At 53.0% G+C, this 19,907-nt stretch overlaps 1 protein-coding gene and 1 long non-coding RNA gene across 3 annotated transcripts in view; both read right to left on the reverse strand.

The window, feature by feature from the left end:
• Nucleotides 1-35: 35 nt before the first annotated feature.
• The window catches only part of AP3D1 (adaptor related protein complex 3 subunit delta 1), a 44,314-nt gene continuing 24,442 nt past the window's right edge, over nt 36-19,907 (reverse strand). For both annotated transcript variants that reach the window (XM_037042434.1, XM_037042435.1), the window contains 24 exons: nt 19,550-19,599; nt 17,927-17,976; nt 17,090-17,138; nt 15,832-15,977; nt 15,603-15,751; nt 15,295-15,525; nt 14,564-14,795; nt 13,909-14,054; nt 13,332-13,473; nt 12,489-12,560; nt 11,665-11,740; nt 11,221-11,417; nt 10,760-10,833; nt 10,348-10,522; nt 9,756-9,821; nt 9,015-9,143; nt 7,663-7,803; nt 7,279-7,326; nt 6,670-6,859; nt 6,403-6,491; nt 5,912-5,997; nt 5,079-5,200; nt 4,889-4,968; nt 36-1,286 (listed from right to left, as the gene is read on the reverse strand). In XM_037042434.1, coding sequence (XP_036898329.1) covers nt 1,191-1,286; nt 4,889-4,968; nt 5,079-5,200; nt 5,912-5,997; nt 6,403-6,491; nt 6,670-6,859; nt 7,279-7,326; nt 7,663-7,803; nt 9,015-9,143; nt 9,756-9,821; nt 10,348-10,522; nt 10,760-10,833; nt 11,221-11,417; nt 11,665-11,740; nt 12,489-12,560; nt 13,332-13,473; nt 13,909-14,054; nt 14,564-14,795; nt 15,295-15,525; nt 15,603-15,751; nt 15,832-15,977; nt 17,090-17,138; nt 17,927-17,976; nt 19,550-19,599 — 2,836 coding nt within the window. In that variant the 3' untranslated portion in view covers nt 36-1,190. The remainder of the gene's footprint in view (nt 1,287-4,888; nt 4,969-5,078; nt 5,201-5,911; nt 5,998-6,402; nt 6,492-6,669; nt 6,860-7,278; nt 7,327-7,662; nt 7,804-9,014; nt 9,144-9,755; nt 9,822-10,347; nt 10,523-10,759; nt 10,834-11,220; nt 11,418-11,664; nt 11,741-12,488; nt 12,561-13,331; nt 13,474-13,908; nt 14,055-14,563; nt 14,796-15,294; nt 15,526-15,602; nt 15,752-15,831; nt 15,978-17,089; nt 17,139-17,926; nt 17,977-19,549; nt 19,600-19,907) is intronic.
• On the reverse strand, nt 8,444-8,979 carry LOC118984444 (uncharacterized). Its single transcript, XR_005065927.1, has 2 exons — nt 8,940-8,979; nt 8,444-8,697 (listed from the first exon to the last, which is right to left on the reverse strand). It is a non-coding gene; the product is annotated as an uncharacterized LOC118984444 (long non-coding RNA).

Here is a 19,907-nt window from a genome sequence, read left to right on the forward strand (position 1 = left end):
GTACACTGCCACTGGCAGGAGACCCAACAGGTAAATGTGTTTTGCAAGTTTATTGGATCATCTTGACACAAAATCATGACAGCAGCGTGATATGTCTTTCCTTTACACGGGAATGTTGATAGCAAATTCTTATATAACACATCATACAATTTTGAGATTCTAGAATCACTGCACAGGATTCTGCAATAGATTACATGCTAAAGTGACAGTTTTCATCAAAAAGAAAGTAAAAATGTCATTGAGGACCATCATTTGAGGAAAATCTCACTGGGGTGGGCTGGAGTATCCTTGCCTGCCCATGAGACACATTAAGGGACCCAGCCTCCCCAGGACGCGTGTGCTTCACCACAGGGGCCATGGGGTTCAGAACTGGGACCTCCCAGCAGCTGTGGGCATGATGTAAAGACAAACCCTGTGGAGCTTCAGTGACGAGAGAGGGGACCTGGAATCGTAGCAATCCACCACTCACCCCAAACATCAACCAAGACACATTCTACAGAACAGAAAACCGTGAAAACCAACAAGGTCCAGCCTCAGCTGTTAGGGGTCCTGACTACTGAATCCCCTCCCTTGCTGTAGCCCCCTCCCGGAGCCTTGGTGTCCACCACCATTCTCCACCTGGCATATGATCATGGCAATGAGACACAGAATCCAATGGACAATGGCCTACATGACCTTTTTCCCACCACGTGTCCTGGGGAGACAGAACTGACTGGCTGTGAGGATGAAGGGGAATGTCACTGCGGTGAGCAGCCAGCCCATTTCTCATGCCCCTAGGTACCATGTGGGGACTTGGGGACTTGTGGGACTGGATGACTTTACAGAAACGGGACACATCCCCATCTTGTCCACTGAACACCCATCACCCGGGCCCACTGGTCAGACCTCTGGCCTGGACAGTGGTCATGCTCACTCCTCGGGCAGCTACTGCAGCTCTATGCAGTTGGCCCTGGCCACAGGAGTCACTGATGATTTGGGGACTGGATGGGTTTCTCCCCAGAGAGGGGGAAGAGTCAAAGTACAAAAGATGACAGGAGAAATCAATGGACACATGACCTCAATGTCTAACCGGTAACGACACTGGACTTAAATTAATGCCAGGATGGATGATACATGCGACAGAGGAGAAACTAGTGCTTGGAATCTGTCTCTCCTTTGCGTCTTCTCTGTGGTGGCCTCAGCGGTGACACTCAGCACTTCGCCAGCGTTGCCTTCACCTCCTCCAGCAGGTTGCTGAGCAGAGTGGCGTCGCCGCACTTCCCGTCCACGGACACAGACTTCTCCCCCTGAAGAAGGAGAGATGCTGCTCAGTGTATTGAAAACTACATGGAAGTCTTGCCTCACAACTACACATACTGTAGTTTTGGGTTCCCCAAATACTGACCAATGTGTGGGCGCTTTCAAAATTAGAACAAGGTGGGGGGTCCCAGGTAGATGGCAAATGGAATCTGGACTGAGGCCAGCAGTGGCGGCTGGGGACCCATGACCAGATTCAGAAGAAGCCAGAGGTGGCTGGGAAGAGCTTGACAGAGTAGGGGGACCACTTTATGGCTGGGAACCCCAGGAAGAGCACCCAGAGTCTGAAAGATTCTGCGGAGGAGCTTGGGGAAAGTGACCTGAAACGCTGTTCATGAACCAAGGGTCTGCCTGGAGCTGGGTACCAGGGGCCCGTAGCCTCACGGGCCAGTGCACCAGACCTGAGGACAGAGTGCTGCCCAGTCCTTGGCCACGCATGTGGGGCATGCGAGGCAGCTCCACACTGTGGAGAACAAAGGCAGTGAAAACTGATGGACATTGGAAGTAGGAATCCTGAAGCCGGAGCATATGTTATTAACATTTTCCCCATGATTAAGCAAGGCCCAGAGAGTCTCAACATATTCAAACGGTCCAGGATACAGCCCCAAGTTACTCAGCATACAAGGCCAGGGCATCTCAGCTGCCTGGGAAAGACAATCAGTAAACACCCATGCTGATACAGGGCAGATGTCAGACCGATCCGACAAAGGCAGTGCAGCAACTGCGGAGATTTCTTACGAGAATCTCCCAGAACCAATCACAACACTCTTGAAACAAAGTGAAAACAGATCATCTCAGCAAAGAAATGGAAGCTTTAAAGAAACCCCTAACGGAAACTGATGATCCAAAATAGGATAACCAAAATAAAAAGCACACTGGATGGGCTCACCAGCAGGATGGACACAACAAAGGAAAAAAGACAGTGAACTTGACAGCAGGTTACTAGACTCTTCCAGTCTGAGCAGATACCACGAGGGGCAGGACGGGGTGGGCAGAGCCTCAGAGACTCGGAGAACAGCAACGGAAAGTCTGGGTTCACATCTTTAGGCTCTCCAGAGAGGACAGAGAATGCAGTGCCGAAAGTGTAGATAATAATACCTGAAGCCCCAAATTTTGCAGAGAAATACATGCAAAGAATCACCAAATTCACGAGACTTCAAAAAGACAAACCCAAAGACATCAATGCCCAGAAATTACATAAACTGCTGGAAACCGGAGACAAGGAAAACCCGGAGAACAGCCAGAAGGAGTTGCACTTCCTATAGAAAGACTAAATAAATAAATAAATAAAGGTGCAGAGGAGTGCAGACTTCTCATCAGAAACCATGGACACCAGGTCGAAACGGCGTATTTTTAAAGTAGAGACAATCTCTGACTTACGATGTCTGGACTTTAAGACGGTGCATAAGCAATTTGCATGCAGTAGAAACTGAACTCTGAATTTTTAATCAGGACCCTTTCCTGGCTAGTGATGTGCAGTATAGCCTCTCGTGGGCTGCCAGGCTCCTTCCTGTCGGCCCGGTGGCCCCGAGCGTGACGGACACACACTCCGCAGCATGCTGTATTGGTTCTAGTGTTTCCTGGATCTTGTGTTCTGGACACCTTTAAAGCAGGCTGGGCAAATTCTGAAGTTTTGTGGGTTAAGTATATCAATGCATTTTCAATTTATTAGGGTTTTTCAGGATGTAACCCATTGTAAATCAAGAAGCACTGTACTAAGAAAGGACTATCAAAGCCAGAATTGTAAATACAGCCAAAGTAGCCCTGAGGAATGATGAAGGTTATAAAGAACAACCTTGCTCTGGCTGGTGTGGCTCAGTGGGTTGAGTGCCAGCCTGCAAATCAAAGGCTTGCCGGCTGCATCCCTGGTAGGGGTACACACGAGAGGCAACCACATATTTATGTTTCTCTCCCTACTCCTTTCCGCTCTAAAAATAAATAAGTAAAAATCTTTAAAAAAATAAACAGATTGAGCCCTGGCTGGTGTAGCTCAGTGGATTGAGCGCGGGCCTGCGAACCAGAGGATCGCGGTTCGATTTCCAGTCAGGGCACATGCCTGGGTTGTAGTCCAGTTCCCTGCAGGCCAACTCCCAGCAGGGGACACACAAAAGGCAACCATACATTGATGTTTCTCTCCCTCTCTCCTTCCCCTCTAAAGATAAATAAATAAATAAAATCTTTAAAAAAAAAAAAAAAAAACAGATTGAAGGACAACTGAGAGATTCTGTAGCCAACAGACCTGTCCTAAAAGAACTGTTAAATAAAGTTTTCAGACGGAAGGGACAAAGCCAAAAGATGATGTGAACGTTAGGAACAAAAGAACAGAAACCCTACCCTTCAGGCCCCTGAGAACCACCGAGGATTGAAAACAGAAGTTAACATGACACGATGGCACCTTTGACGTCTTCAGGTGTGACACAGCCTGCTCACTCCTGAAGGGGGGGTCCAGGGGCCAACAGGGTGGCGATGTGTCCGTGTTCCACCCCAAATTTTTTGGTAAGATTTCATTTATTTTTACAAAGAGGGGAAAGGAGGGAGAGAAACATCGATAATGTGAGCGATACCTTGATCAGTTGCCTTTCACATGCCCCCAACTGGGGACCTGGCCCGAACCCCAGGAGTGTGCCCTGACTGGCAATCGAACTAGTGACATTTGGGTTTGTAGGCCGGTACTCAATCCACTGAGCCATACCTGGCAGGGTCCACCTGAAATTTTTATGTAATTCTTTCAAAAGATTAATAAAATTGATAAACTCTAGGATAACCAAAAAAATGAGAAAAGACACAAACAACTAACATCAGGAATGAAGAAAGATTATCATTACTGACACTCAGACATCCACAAATGACTCTGCCCACATCAATTCAGTAACTTCAGCGAAACAAACTAATTCCTTGAAAACCACATACTGCCAGCACTCACCTGAGGGGAAATTGAGAATACTATGACAAAGAAAGTGAACTTGTAGGTAAAAGGAAACCTCTCAAAAAGGAATCCAAAAGGCCTGGATGGTTTCCCTGATAGATTACGCAAAATGCGTAAGGAAGAAACCCGTGGATCACCACCTCTTCCAGGAAATGCAAGCGGCGGTGGGGAGCTCCCCATCCTGTGTGATGAGGCCATGAGCGCCTTGATGCCCAAAGCAGACAGAAAACACAAGGCCAGTGGTTCTCACAAACTCGGCCTCCACAGACCTCAGCAGAGCACTCACAGCCTGAAATCAGCTATGTGTCACATAGGATAATCTGCAAGGACTAAAGGAAGGAGACATGGTGGTGCGAGAGGCATGGCTGCAAGGGGCACGAAGGCTGCCTTCATGTGGCTCACCTTNCTTCCAGGAAATGCAAGCGGCGGTGGGGAGCTCCCCATCCTGTGTGATGAGGCCATGAGCACCCTGATGCCCAAAGCAGACAGAAAACACAAGGCCAGTGGTTCTCACAAACGCGGCCTCCACAGACCTCAGCAGAGCACTCACAGCCTGAAATCAGCTATGTGTCACATAGGATAATCTGCAAGGACTAAAGGAAGGAGACATGGTGGTGCGAGAGGCACGGCGGCAAGGGGCACGAAGGCTGCCTTCATGTGGCTCACCTTCTTCACCAGGAGGCAGACATGGTGGCCCTGGATGGATCGGCTGTACAGGGAGGCGCAGGAGTCCACTCGCTCCACAACTGCAACAAAGTAGGCAGGGGTGAGGCCCATGTGGCCCCAAGGGCAGCAGAGGGAGAACCACATGTGAGCAAAGGCTGTGCTGCCAACCAGTCCCCATCAAATCCCTTACCAGAAAAATGGTGGTAAAAACAGATCTTTGCCAGAAGGTTCTGGAAGGACATACTGATGCCATCAACCTTGATTGAACTCATGCTTAGGTCCCCAGACTCCAGCAACTTGGCAAAGGCGTCGCTGTGGGAAAGACAAAGGACAGGAGGCTGACAACAGCCAGGTTCCCTAGCATCAAGGCAGACAAAGTCTCCAGCCCTGGGGTGGGACCCATCCTGTGTACCTGCAACTTGGGAGGTCTCCAAGGGTCATATAACATGTCATAGGCTGAACTCTGCCTGTCCCCCAAATTCCTATGTTGAAGCCTTGAACCCAAGGACCTCTGAATGTGACTATATTGGGAGACGGGGGTCTTTAAGCAGCATTAGAATGAAGTCTCTAGGATGAGCCCTGATCCAACATGACTAGGCCCTAGTGAAAGGAGATCAGGACTGAGGGACAGACAGAATGACCATGTGAGGACACGGAGGCGATAGCGTCTATATGCCAAGGACAGGTGTCTCAGGAGAAACCAGCCCTGCCAATCTGAGAAACCCTGATCTCAGATTCCAGCCCCCAAAAGCTGTGAGAGAGAACCATCATCTGCTGTTTGAGCTGCTTGGCCTGCGTTGTTATGTGGCCTGGGCTGCCAACGTGACAGAGAAGCTGGACTTTCTGCACTACCTACAAGCTGGTCGCCTGACACTCATGCCCTTTCACACTTAGGTCAGAGGTCTTTCTGCAATGACTGCACCGAGTGCCTCACAAAGCAGTAAAGCAGAGCGGGCCCACTGTGGCTTCCCCACAGAACCCAGGTGGTGAGGGCAGAAAGGGAAGGCAGGCGAACTTGTGCACCTGTAGCATGGAGTCGTGATCAAGTATGAGGTACAGCTGAAGTGCAACTTGAAGTCCAGCTTCTCATGGGTGGAGCCTTCATCGTTCTGTGGGAGCAGAGTACAGGGTGAGTGGGAAGAGGGGCTGGATCTTGAGCTTAATTAGGCATGCAGTGAGTGCAGATGTGGGCCAGGCCTGCGAGTCTGGGCACAGGGTGAGGGGGGTGCAAAAACCAGACCTGAAAGTTCCAGAGCAGGGTGTAAGGGAGTGGGGCCAGGCCTTTAGTTTGGGCACGTGAAGACTGAGAAGTGGGAGGTCGAACCTTGAGCCTGGAAGCAGGGTTAGGGAGTAGGGCAGGGCCTTCAAGCTCAGGTGCATCCAGGTGTTCTGGGAATGGCTCCCATCCAGGGCTTCACTTGCTCTCTGGACAACCAGCCCTAGATTTTTGGTGTGCTTGGAGTAACAGAGGTGGGGGGGTTGCAGGCCTCTCTGCTACCTCAGGCCCTACATACCTTAGCAATAAAGGACAGGGTCCCCTTGAGTTTCTGGGCCATGACAATGCTCTGAATGGTGAACACAAACTGAGCTTCATTGGAGATGCCTGGTGAGGGAGGCAGAGGAAAGAGAGTGAGGGAGGGGGGTAGGATGGCCTCAGAAGCAGTGCCAAGCAGGCCCAGGGGCAAGTGGGCACGCCTAGGGATGAAGGAGGTGTGACAATGAACTCAAACCTAAGAGAATGCCTAGGTTCCACTAAGCCCTGGACGTCAGCCACCACTCACCTGGGGGCAGCTGGAAAGGCACGGGGACACCATCATGGACAGAGGAGCCCTCTGGCCGGGCCAGTTTGGTGTTGAGTGAGTCCAGCACGTTGAGCTCCATGCTCTTCAGGAAGCTGTTGCTCTGGTTCTCCAGTACAATAAACACGGTGACCTGGCTGTCTTTCTGCAGGTTGCCCTGGATATCATACGTCTGCAGAGCAAGGCCGGGGTCAGTGGTCATGGCAGGGGCCTGTGGGACCCATTTTGAGCCAGCACAGGGGCCCAAGGGAGCACAACACCCATTTTGCAACCACAGAAAACGTGAAGAAATGAATGCCTCCCAGTCCTCTTTGAAAACCTTGTCTCCCTTTTCTCTGCAGTATTTAGCTATTATTCCTGCCCTTTCTTGAGAATCTGCTATCCGCCAACCCATCTGACCCTGGCCTTGCTCACAGTGAGTTGGCCTTTACTGTTGTACATGTGGTGTGTGGGGTTCTTTCCCAGAGAGGCTGCCAATGGGGGATGCATAGTCAGAGAGCTGCTCATACCCCCATCGAGTAGCTCTGCCCCCTTCCACAAAAGGGACACCAACCCACCCACCAGCACCTCTGCAACACCTGCGGAGCTCACCATTTTAACATAGGAATTTTCAGCCAGGAGGCAGTAGCTGGACATGGGCTAAAAACAAAGAAAAACGATTTGGCTTTGGGTCATCGGAGCCTCAGAGCACCCGCTCACAAAGGTCTGTCTGATGCGGCCAAGTGCCCTGGGCTGAATACTGTCAGACTGTGAGGGTGCTGGACAAGGAGTCTCTCGGACAACACAAGTTTACTCCCCGGGACTTCTGACACCAGAATGGCCAGAAAGACGTCCTCCCCTTGAAACCTACAGTGAAGCCACAGAGGCCACCAGCCCACCACTAGGTACCCACTCCTGCCACAGCTGGCTCAGACTTGGCTCGGTCTCCCTGAGTCTAGACCAAGGCCAATGGGAGGCAAGTGAAGTACCCCTCACCGGGAGAGGCTCCTCATTGAGTGCGCCATTCTCCAGGGGCTCCTCTACCCCATCGTTCACAGTAGGCTTCTTTTTGGATTTCTTCTTGTCTTTGGGTTTCTCCTCCTTCTTATGCTTCTTTTTCTTATGCTTGGCAGGTTTCTGAAGCCAGAGAATTAGGGTCAACTCCAAACTTCTCTGGCAATGCCCTCCCCACACACCCTGTGGCTGAAGACACAGGGACTGAGTGCGCCCAGGTAAGGGTCACACATTAGGGTGGACGGGCCCACAGGGAATAGACAAGTCCGGCCAAGGTAGGAACCTGGGAACTCAGTGCGGGACAGTTGCTGCTGACTTGGGTAAAAACACACAGGGGGAAAGAATGAGAATTCACACACAATGGCCCAGCAAACAGGAACTCCTCAGAACACACCCGAGAGATGAAAATCTATGTCCACACAGAAACCTGCACACACCTGTTCACAGAAGCAGGATTCACAACAGCCAAGAAGCAGAAACAACCCAAAAGTACTTCAGCAGATGAAGGGGTGAACACAACGGCACCCATCCACACACTTGACTATCATTACCCAGCAAGAAAAAAAAGTGAAGTGCTGACACTCACAACGTGGATAGATCGTGAACACGTGGTACCCAGTGAGAAGCCAGACACAAAAGGCCACACAGTGTGAGATTCCATTTACCTCCAGAACAGGCAAATCAGAGACAGGAGGTGGATTCGTGGTTTTAACGGGGTGGGGGTAGGGTTGACTGCTGATGGAGACAGGTTTTTTTGGGGGGTAGGCAGTGGAGGTGAGGTGGGGGTGGGGTGGGGGGGTGTGAAATCTTCTAGAATTAGATGACTGCACAACTCTGAGAATGTACTACCAACCAGTAAACTCTAAAAGGGTGAGCCTCATGGTGTAAGTCAGAAATCAGTAAAGCTGTTGTGAGAACCAGAACCCCACAAGCACAGTGACAGGAGACCACCATCAGAAAGCTGCCAGCCCCCACCGGAGGGATTTGGGCAACAGGGGACCACGCTCCTCCCTGGACCTGGCTCTCTCCCCNGTGGGGGTGTGTGAAATCTTCTAGAATTAGATGACTGCACAACTCTGAGAATGTACTACCAACCAGTAAACTCTAAAAGGGTGAGCCTCATGGTGTAAGTCAGAAGTCAGTAAAGCTGTTGTGAGAACCAGAACCCCACAAGCACAGTGACAGGAGACCACCATCAGAAAGCTGCCAGCCCCCACCGGAGGGATTTGGGCAACAGGGGACCACGCTCCTCCCTGGACCTGGCTCTCTCCCCACAGCCCTCAAGGTGGGTGCACGGCCCATCACCATGAGGATGACTAGGTGGGAACCCTCACCTTTTCAGGGTCTTGTTCCTCCTCTTCCTCATCTTGTTCCTGTCTCTTGGGTTCCTTGTGCTCTTCCTCAGGAGCGGTAGTGACTGCATTCACCCTTGGCTCTTCCTCCAGGGAACCCAGTGGTGGAGGCTTGGGGAGATGGGGGAAGGGGGAAGGGTATAGCCAGGGCCTGGAACAGGTGTCCCCCTCCCCTGTGCCCTGATCTGCCCTTGTGCTGGGATACCCTGCGAGTGACAAGCCCTGGGCTTCTTCCACCTGGTCTCTTGCACGCCAGATGTTCTGCCAAGCATATAGGTGTGTGGCCACCAGGAAGTGCAAATGGCCGACAGATGGGAGAGGAGGCCTGATCTGAGACCAACTGGCACTGACTAGGGTCACTGCACAGGACCCCAGAGCTGCCAGGCCTTGTCAACTTTCACAAAGTGACTGCTCAAGGCTGATGCTCAGCTCTGTGTTGAGGGCTAGATGCCCAACCACCCCCATATTGCGACAGCCAATGCCCAGGCAAGACAAAGACATGGGAGCCTGCACGAACCTGGCTTGCCTGTGTGAGGGTCCACCACTAGGGCCTCCATGGCCAGGAGGGTCCGATGGGTGATAGAGGGGAAGGGCTGATGTGGGCAGTACGTAGAGGGGGTGTCCTTGCACCCCTTGGGAAGGCAGCTCTGCCAAGGCCATGAAACACACCCATCCAACTAAAGATCTTATGGGGTTAGCACAGTGCACCCCTCAGGGCCTTACCGTGGGTGGGGCTGGGGCAGCTGCAGGTGGTGGTGTGGTGGACAGCCAGAAATCTAAGTCCTCGCCCTGAAACCACAGAAAGACAGATCTGGGCCAAGGCAGCAGGGTGGGCCTAAAGAAATCCTGGGTGGAACCTGTGGAGTGGCCCCCAGCAGGCCCAGGGCCATACAGGCAAACACACATACAACCATAAAAATGTCTGGGTGTTCCATCTGTGAAGGCTGGCAAGAGTTCTCTTCTCCCTAAATCACAGATGGCAAACACAAGGCCTGCGAGCCGAATCCGGCCCTCCACCTTGTTTTATCTGGCCTGGCACCTTATTTCTACCCAGCAGCAGCACTGAGCTCTTGCTTAATTAAGGAGCAGTTACATTTACACAGTCCTAAAATTACATTTGGCCCTTCGAAGGCAATCGCAAGGCTGTCGTGGCCCCCAGTGAAAACGAGTTTGACACCCCTGCCCTAAGTCATGACAGGCTGTGACAAGTCTCAGTGCTGCCAAACAGTGGTGTGCCTGCCCTGTCCCTTGTTCTGTCACCCACCTGCACCTTGGGGAGGGAGGGAGGAGGATGAGACCTGCAGGTGAGCCTCACCTTCCGTTCTTTCTCCTTCCTTCTTTCCCGGTCTCTTTCTTTGTGCTTCTTCTCTTTCTTTTTGGGTTTCTTGCTTTTCTTTTCTGTGACAGGCGTGTCCTCTTTCTCAGGAGACTTGGAGGCGTCAGCATTTCTATGTTTCTGAACAGGAAGCTTCTCGCTGTCAGCTAAGGGTCTGGGGGCGCCGGTGCAGGGGGAGGTCACAGGAGGAGCCAGGCCTGTCCTCCCACACTTGACACCTGCCACCAAGCATACTCGTGGCCTGTGTCGAGGCCTGGAGGATGAACCCTCTGCCTCCCACTTTGTCCACCCAGGTTGTATAAAAAAAAAGGCAAGGGATGGAGGGGAACAGTGAGGAACAGAAACACCAGGAAAGCCTAGGCCAGTTAATTGACCCCAGCCCCACACTCACTTATCCAAGTCGATGTCCAGGGCTCTATAAGGGTCATTGGGGTCTTTGTCATCCTCATCACTGGGCAGAGCATTCTGAGGGAAGAAAGGGACGTGGCATCCAGTTTGTCCAGACTGTGAGACCCTGAGCTTGAGCCTAACAGAGACCCTGAACTCCCTTCTCAGAAATCAATGCCCAAGTCCACACCCATGAGTGTGCCTGATCACCTTGAAAGGTCGGGATGTTCCCACACTTGCAGGCCACAGGGAAGAGTGCAAGTGCAGGATGGGAAAGAGGAAGGGAGGACACACATGTGCTCTCACATCTTAACATTCCCTGGCCCAAAGCCTTGGTCATAGGGCAGCAATGGCTTTCAGCCTTCCCAGGCCAGAGAGAGAGGCAATGACAAATCCCACTCAAGTGTGGCCCTCATCAGCTGGGTAACAGAGATGGCAGGGAGCCATGCAGGGCGAAAGACTGACCTCAGGCATCTCCTCAGTGATAATGTCCACCTGTTGGGCTGGGGCGATGTCCTCGTCACTCTCCGTGTGCAGTGAGCTATGGCGCCGCGGCTTGCCCTTCTTCTCCTTCCTCTTCTTCTTCCGCCCGTCCTTCTCAAGCCTCTGCTGGTGCCGCCGCTCCTCCTCCAGCTTCACATACTGCTCTGACGTGGGCAGCCCTGCAGGCACAAAGGCAGCACTCAGCCCTATCTGACTCTGGCCCCAGAGCCACGTGCAAGCAGCCTGGGGATCAGGGGAAGAGCACTCCACACCCCATCTGCACTAGAGGATGAAGGGACACATGGGCACTGTACCTTGAGCCACCTGGACGAGGGTAAGGGCTTTCTGAATGACAGCCAGGAAATGGGCTCAAGGTTTCCCTGACACCCATCACCAGGGGGCTGTCCCTAAACTGCAGACACTTACCTGGCACCTTTAGGGGCACTGAGAGGTCGATCTGCACCACAGGTATGTGCTCTACACCCGGTGCATCCTGGTACCGCTAGAGAAGCAAACAACAAAACGTTACTGAGCAGGGTGAACACTGACACCTGAAGATGGGACACCGCCCAGTGAAAGGCATGCTGACAACACAGGGAAGGAAAGGGCCCTCCTAGGAGACAGCCTCCAACGGGAACAAGTATAGATCAGCCACAAAACTTCCATGAAGGCCCTTGTCTGAATTCTTTTTTTCCAAGTCAGAAAAGGAAAGTAGGTGAGGAATCTCTGTGAGATGGCAGGCGTGTCCCTGACAGCAGGTCAAAAAGGAAGACATCACAAATGCCCAGTGGTAAAGGGTCTGTGGGTCCCTCAGGAGGCCAAGCAGAGTCACCAAAGGACCCATCATCCCAAGGGAAGCACTTGAGGGCCCGCCATATCTCCTGTGGGACGCCCAAAGCGCCCTCTACTGGGGGTTCGCTGGGTGAAGGCTACCACCAATGATGGCAGGGGACACTACCCCAACCAAGATGTGGAAAGTTCTGCTAGGTGCAATCCCCTCCTGCCTAGAGGTGCTACCTCTGCAGCTTCTCTGCCTGTAGGTCAGAGTACCCGATCTCCAACACCATGTGTGCGACTGGCTTTCTCCCAGGCCCCAGTGTTTAGAAACATTCTCAGCCCTGCCATGTGGATGATCTATGGAGACAGCCCACTGCTGCCCTGCAGATGACTGTTCCTGGTCCGACTGAGGATGGGCTGGATCTCACAGGGCTGGTGGGGTATTCCTGGAGGGTGTTCTGGGCAGGCCTCACCTTCTGAGGGGATGGGGAGCTTTTGATGTAGAAGGGGTTGTTGGCCTGCTCTTGCTTCCGGGCTTCTCGACGCTGTGGGGACAAAATTCAAGGTTAGTGAACACGTGGAGTATAAGCCCTCATTCCTTCCTAGGTGTGGGCTACCTCCGTGCTCAGAGCCCCAAGGAGAAGATAGGGCTTCTCAGTATTTTCACTATGGACATTTGACCAACAGGAATACTGAGGTGGGCAATGAGGAACAGCAAGTGTGGGGACAGATGGAAGGTGGCAATAATCACAGGAGGTGGGGATCACCATCTCTACTTCAAGGATGGGGTCTCAAGTGAGGAGACACCTCAATTCCAGGGCACAGCCAAGGCAAAAAACCAGTTCACGCTACCCAAAGGCTTAGCCTGAAAGATCCAGGACAGTCCAGAAGTGTGGTGAAGAAGCTCCTGGGGTCAGGGATGGCACACCCAACTTCAGAGAGACAGGAGCCAGACATGGTAGGTGGGAAGCCAGGGGAATACAGCATCTCTGTACTCTCCTGCACGGTGTGAACCCTACACGCTGCTACAGAGTCCTGGCTTCTGTAGGCCATGGAGCTGACAGAAGTGTGTGGAGTGCACCTACAGGGTTCTGGGCACCTGATCAGGCCCCCACGGGACTCTCTAGGGAATTCTGGGGTCAAGAGAAGCTTCTCATTTCAACAAAACTCAACTCTGGTGTCAAGGGCTGACTCAGCACTTCATGGACGTCAGTGGGACACTGCCTGGATGCAGCAGGATGAGGCATGGCTTCCATGAGCTTGGGGGCCAGAGCCTACTCTGAGCAGACCAACTGCCCTGGAGCTGTGGTGCTCACCCGAGCTAGTTCCTCCTCATCAGCCTTGGGGGGCTGCTGCTTGGCGTTGCGCTGTTCCTCGTCATGGAAGATGGCCTTGGGCAGCTCATCTTCAGACTCGCTGTCTGAGGGTGGCTCGTTGATCCAGGCATCCAGATCCAGGCTGCAAAGCACAATGAGGTCACATACTGGCTGCAGCCTGTGTGCCCAATACTGGAACCCTTAAGGCAAGGGTCACAGAAGATGAGGCAAACTCTAGGGGTCCCTGGAGTCTGGCCTACCCCTCATGGCCCTTCCCATATTCTAGGGCTCCTATGCAGGTTCACACTGCTCCCGAGGTTTGTGAGTGAAAGCTGCCAACACACCCACTTCCTGAGAGTGGCACCAAGGATGAGGTCAACAGGACTCCACAAGAACTGGTGAGCACCCACTACGGTCTATGTGATGGGGGTCCATCCACCCCATGGTGGGCTCAGGCACAGGAGGCCCTTCCTCCTTCCCATCTCAGGTCCAGGGTGCATTACTGCTCCCACTGCCCATCTTGGGGCCACGAATCCTGGCCCAGGCTCCAGGTCCTCCGATGGGCTGTATGGCTCACCCTTCGGGGACTGGAACCTTCTTCTGGGCCTTGGGAGCCACTGGGTTCAGCTCCCCAGCAAAGAGAGCGCTCACTTCTTCTGCTACTGGCACCTCTTTGGCCTGAAGCTTCTGGATGTGCTTAACCAGCTGCAAGATGCAGGATGCCTGTGGGAGCCATGGAGGAGTGATAAATGAGTTAAGGACCACAGGATTCTGAAAGCCACCAGGAGACTGCAAGGCATCACTCAGACCGTGTGAGAGCCCAGCCCAGGGAAGGGACACCCCATGATTTTGGCCGGAGCCCTGCAGAGGACATCTGCAAGGCTCCATAAGAAGCCTTTGGCTGTGGAGGGATCCAGCCAGAAAGGAGCTAGCCCTGGCTCCCAACTCCTTCAGCAGAGTGAAGCGGGGGACAAAAACAGGCCCACAAACAAGATGCAGGGGTCAGAAAAAGAGTACCATCCCCCCCAGACAACTGCCCCAAAGAGACTGTGACCAGCAATCCTGTGCAACTCAGACTCAGGCTTCAGGAGTGCAGCCCATGACCCCACGCCTGATGATCACTCTTAAATCAGCTCCTATTTGTCCACAAACTCCTTACTGCCCTCACTGGACTTCACCTGTGTGCTCCCCGCCCACACCCTGCCCCAGAGGTTCTGCCAGCTGGTGCATACCCGCTCCTGGACCTCCAAATCTGCACTCTGCACAAACTGAGGCAGCCGCTCCACCATGAACCGGGTAAGCTCCTGGGCTGCCTCAGCATCTGAGTCCTGCTCCTTCTGCTGCAGGATGGATGCATACAGCTTCACCACATTCTGCACATACACAGCCTGGATGTGGCCAGGCAGGGTAGTAACCTTGGGCCGCAGCATAGCTTCCAGAGTCTGGTGGGGCTCCTGTAGGTGCCTGAAGGAAGGAAGGCCAGGTGAGCCAAGAAGAGGGGTCATGCACTCAGCTGAAGGGATGGGCCACTGCCAACCCCACACAGCATCATCAAGGGCTGAGGGAGGGAATTTAAGGGAAAAAATCCTGGCAACAATGTGGCGATCACAGAGTAGCTGAATGGAAGAGTTAAGAGAAAAAAGGGAAGGGCACCGTTCAGCAAGAATCTGGTGATAGACAACTTGTAATGAACGAGGACAGGAAGGAAATCCGGAAAAAGACCCTATGCCTGTGAGAATGGGTGGCACATGGGGGTCATGGGACTTACAGAGACTTTTTCCCAATGAAAAAGCAGCAGAGATGCTGCCAGTCCAAAGCCGGAGTGCTCTGTGATGAGGAAACCAGGTTTGCAGAATAGACTTTGGTCTGGCAAGTGCCAGGGAGGCATAGGTCTGCCAAGCACGTTCCCTCATCCTTTCCTCTTGGGAGCACAGGCCCCAGGAGCCCCTCCGAGCCCACTCACTCAGAGAACTCCCCGCAGATCCAGGCAGCAGCATAGAGCACCTCGCAGATCCCATTGCGCTGGGTGCTACTGGCCACAAGGTGAGCACTGTCCAGCAGCACAGACATCTGAGACACAGCGAATCTGCGGATGGCCTTTACTCGGATAGCCACATCCAGCATCTGCGCAGCAATGAGGTGTCCATGGCGGGTGCCTTCCAGCCGCGTCAGCTCCACCAGGATGCTGATATACCTGTGGAAGGGAGCCACTGAGATTTGCCCATGATGAAGCCAGTCCCCGTGTCCCCTGGGTTATGCATTGGGACACACCACTCAAAGTTAGTGATATGTTGATAGTTGGACTGGCTACAGATGTCAATGATCTTTGTGAGCAGCTCATCCCGGTAGGTCGTGCCCTCAGCCTTGTCCACATGGGTCATCAGCTTCTTGACAATCTCCATCAGGTTCTTCTTGGACACCTATGAGAAGGCGTGATGAGAGAGGGTCCAATCGAGGGGACAGGAAGCAGTGACAAGCACAACCCGGAAGAAGCACACACCATTCCATACAGGAGGTCGAGGGCCCGCAGCCGGATGGACTCATCCTTGTCATCCAGACACTGTAGAACAAGGTCTTTGTGGGCCTGCACAGACTTGGGGTGCGTCCTCAGGATCTTGGACATGGCCAACAGCCCCAGGTACTTCACTGAGGAGACAGGGAGACATGGTTCAACGCAGATGCACTGTAAAAGGCTCAGGGCCCAACAGGCTGAATCAGCAGACAACCTGCAGCCTGGCCTTGACCACCGAGGCACCCCAGCAATGTGTTTCACTGCTGGCCTTTGTCCTGGGTGGCACTGTAGACTCCAAGGGTGTTCTGAAGGGCGCAGTGGAAGAACCAGAACTCAGGACCGGCCAGCAAGAAGGCAGGCCTCCCCACCTACTTGGTATCGTTAACATCTGCTGTCATCCAACATGGTCACCAACACTTTCTAAGTGTGGCAGTGAACATGACACCCACCTACTTGCCTGGTCCACATGAGGAGAGCTGACATAGAAGTCCCAGGCTCCAAAGACCCCTCGAGGGCCTCACACATACCAGGGATCACTGTCCGCCCCCGGGGCAGCCCCAGTATAAGACCATCTAAACGGGGGTGGTTAGCTGCAGCCCCTAGGCCTGTTCTGTCAATGAGGTCAAACTGGCAAACGGCCATGCCTATTACTTACACATCGATTGGTGTGCTTTCAAGCTACAGTAGCAGAGACTATGTGACTGCACAGCTGAAGAGTTACTGGCTAGCCCTGCTCTAAAAAAAACTGGCCCTGCTTAGTGTGGCTCAGTGGACTGAGTGTCGGCCTGAGAACCAAAGGGCTGCCTGTCTGATTCTCAGTCTAGGGCACATGCCTGGGTTGCAGGCCAGGTCTCCCGTAGGGAAAGGCAACCACACATGGATGTTTCTCTCCCTCTCTTTCTCCATTCCCCTCTCTAAAAATAAATAAGTAAAATTTTTAAAAAAGGTAATAAAACCTTTAAAAACTAAAAAAAAAAATCAGGATTGAAAATAAGTAAGTCAACACACTTGGGCCTAAGAAGCCCTGGCCCACTACAGCTAGGCGCCAGGTGGTGTCACTGGCTGGAACCTCTCAACAGAACGCATTTACAATAGAAGAGTGCACGCAGGCACACAAGACTAGCAGGGTCGCTCTATGCCCATAGGGAAAGACACCAAGGAGCCTTGAACTACCCTATCTAATCACGTAAGTCCCATGAATCTCAGTAGGAACATGTGCACAGCTCTACGGAGCCGAGTTACTTACAGTTTTGGTCGGAGTCTTCTATTAATATCCTTAACTTCTGAACACAGAGCTGCAAACAAGGAGATGACACTGGTTACACCTCTTGAAGCAGTAGTGAATGCAGTGACCTGGCCTGCCCCACACTCCCATGAACAATGGGGACCTGTGCACACCAGGGCCTCCACACTGTGGAACACTCAGTGCTCAGGAAGGCTGCCTCAGAGTGTCACTGAGGACAGACAGACAGTAGATACCTGTCATGGATGCATGGGAAGTACCCATAGTAACATTCACAAGACAACCTAGAGCTTTCCAGGGGCGCCACACGTGTGAGAACATAATCAGCATGGCAGTGTCTTCTGGTGACAGGCTAAGATCTGGGGACTTACTTGTGTTACTTATGTAATAAAAATAAATGCAACCCCCCAAAAAACAATAGTGGTAATTCCAACAATTCTCAGGCTACTTAGGGAGCCCATGGGGCTCCAGGGTGGACACAACATTTGCAGGGGTCACAGACAGAGAGGATGAGGATCCAAGACAGCGGAGATCTCCGCACAGGGAACAAGACACAGTCACACGCTCAGGTGGCTGCAGGGGAAGGCAGGAGCTGCTGGAGAACTCAGAGCTGTGCCAAAGCAGTCTAACAGATACGGCAGAGCCATGGGTTCGCGCCCTCCCAGGCACAGTGCAGGGTGGAGGGGACCAGACATGACTGATGGGGGCATATGAGGAGTGGGCCGTAATCTGTAAGGTTACAAGGGCAAGAGGCTTGCAGGGCGGGGACACTGCGGGGAGAAGAGGCCCAGCCAGTGGCAGAGTCTCTGGACCCTGTGCCGTGTCTGGCCCTGGACATACCTGGATGCTGGCACTGTGGTTAGGCATGCCGGAGGACAAGGAGATGAGAACTGAAACAGATAACCTTGAGTTAAAAAGATGTCCACTCAACATGTCCAGTGTGTGCCTGGTGGGAGGGACCCAAGACGGAAATACTACCACACTGGGAACTGGCTGGCCCAGCTGAACATTGGTGCAGGAAAGGGTTAACACAGCAGCCTGACTACTCTCCCTGGGAAGGCAGACTCACGAGGCTGCGAAGGCTAGCCCTCAGAAAAAGAACCCGGGAACTGAACTAATGACGGGGGCTCCCTGTACCTAAACTGCCAACGTGTAGTGTACGTTGACCTAGTCTTCTCATGGAGTCTGCTATCTTGTGTGTGCTGGGCAGAGGTACCTGCATGACTAACCCCCAGTGAGAACTTGGGGTGCTGGGTCTCTGTGGACAAGAGAGAAGATCAAAGTCCAAAGTGTACCAGGCATCTCTGTCCAGGGCAGTTCCAAAAAACGTAGGCTATACTGTCCTGCCCAGCACTCAGCACGATCACCCGAGACCCCCTTGCCCTGCAATGTGGCAGCCCCTGGACAGCTCACCCAGGCCCACTGTCCTCTGCTGCATCCCCAAGTTCTCTACCATCTCCAGGGCAATCTCTGACCCTGCCATGCCGCAGTCCTCCCCATCAACTTTCCAAATGTAGAAGCCTATTCTCTGAGGTTTGTGGTTGCCACGTCCAGGCACTGGCCTGTGCAAAATGCCCACTCTTTCTCTCCTTTACTGTCATCAATCCTCAGGGACACTTATGGCCCAGGCCACACAACTACAGGCATGGAGCACAGACCCTGGGTCAGCTTCCAGCTTCACTGGATTTAAGGCCACTCATGGGTCCATGATGAGGGACCATGAAACTGCTTCCCAACAGCTTTGGCCAGGGATGGAGTCGGGGACAAGCAGGGACAGGCAGGCAGTGAGAAGCTAAGCCCCTTGAGCCTCCAGCTCTCACTACCAGTCTGTAAGATACCCAGCTGCAGGGACACATGGCCAGGATTGCAAACCAGGAGATGGCCAGTCAGGCCCAGGAGCAACAACTGGAGTTCCATCAGATACAGTGGGCACAGACGACTCCTCAATGGTGTGGATGTGCATTAGCAGCATTCCACATGGCCCTGGCCCAAGTCCTGACCCCAAAAAAGGCCTCTCAGAAGACTTTCTAAGGAGCACCTATGACTGTATCTCATGAGTCTGTGTTGGGGATTTCCACACCTAAGTGCCTACAAGGGAAATAGTCTGCTTTAACATACCCAAGAAAAACAAGGGTCTGCTGGCGGGTGTGATGGACAGACAGTGGGATTTGACACTGAAGCCAGTGAGGACAATGGTCTCTGGCTGTGACACTTCCCATGGGGCTGAGAGTGGCTTAGAGATGGAAGTAAACATCCAACACTGAGAGCAAATGGGCTTCAGGTGGAAAAGGCTGGGAACCTGTGACTCCAGGTGACCTTGCACCATACTTGTAGGACCTGGGGACAGCCACCAGGGTGGGTACCCTCCTGTCCCCACCTGAGATCCTCCTCTAGGGTGGGAGTGGGGGAGGGCCTCCCACTAAAGGCAACCACCTGTTTCAGAACTGGGTAACCGCTTCTCACCTGCGATGACAGTGTTCACACATTCGTAGAGAAGGGACATAGCAGACGTGCTGGGGAAGGAAAATCAGACATGAGGACTGTGCTGCGCTGCTCTGTGAGACACAAGAAGACCTGAGTACACTGTGTCTGAAAAAATACAGTCATGTGAGCAACGCATCTGTGACACCTAACATCTGAAAGCCACACTGGGGATGTCCCCACCCTTTGACCAGGACCCCCCCCCAACCTAAGGTGGACCTAAGGCTGGGGTTGGCATCCTGACTCCTGTTCGTGCTCCTGGCATCTGTATCTCTGCCCGGTCAGCGAGGCCCAGAGGCCACTCTCTCACCTGAGTCCTCAGAACGCTCTGAAGGGCAAG

The sequence above is a fragment of the Sturnira hondurensis genome, unplaced genomic scaffold, assembly GCF_014824575.4.
Source record: "Sturnira hondurensis isolate 20B ecotype Veracruz unplaced genomic scaffold, ASM1482457v3 Scaffold0003693, whole genome shotgun sequence".
NCBI lineage: Eukaryota > Metazoa > Chordata > Mammalia > Chiroptera > Phyllostomidae > Sturnira > Sturnira hondurensis.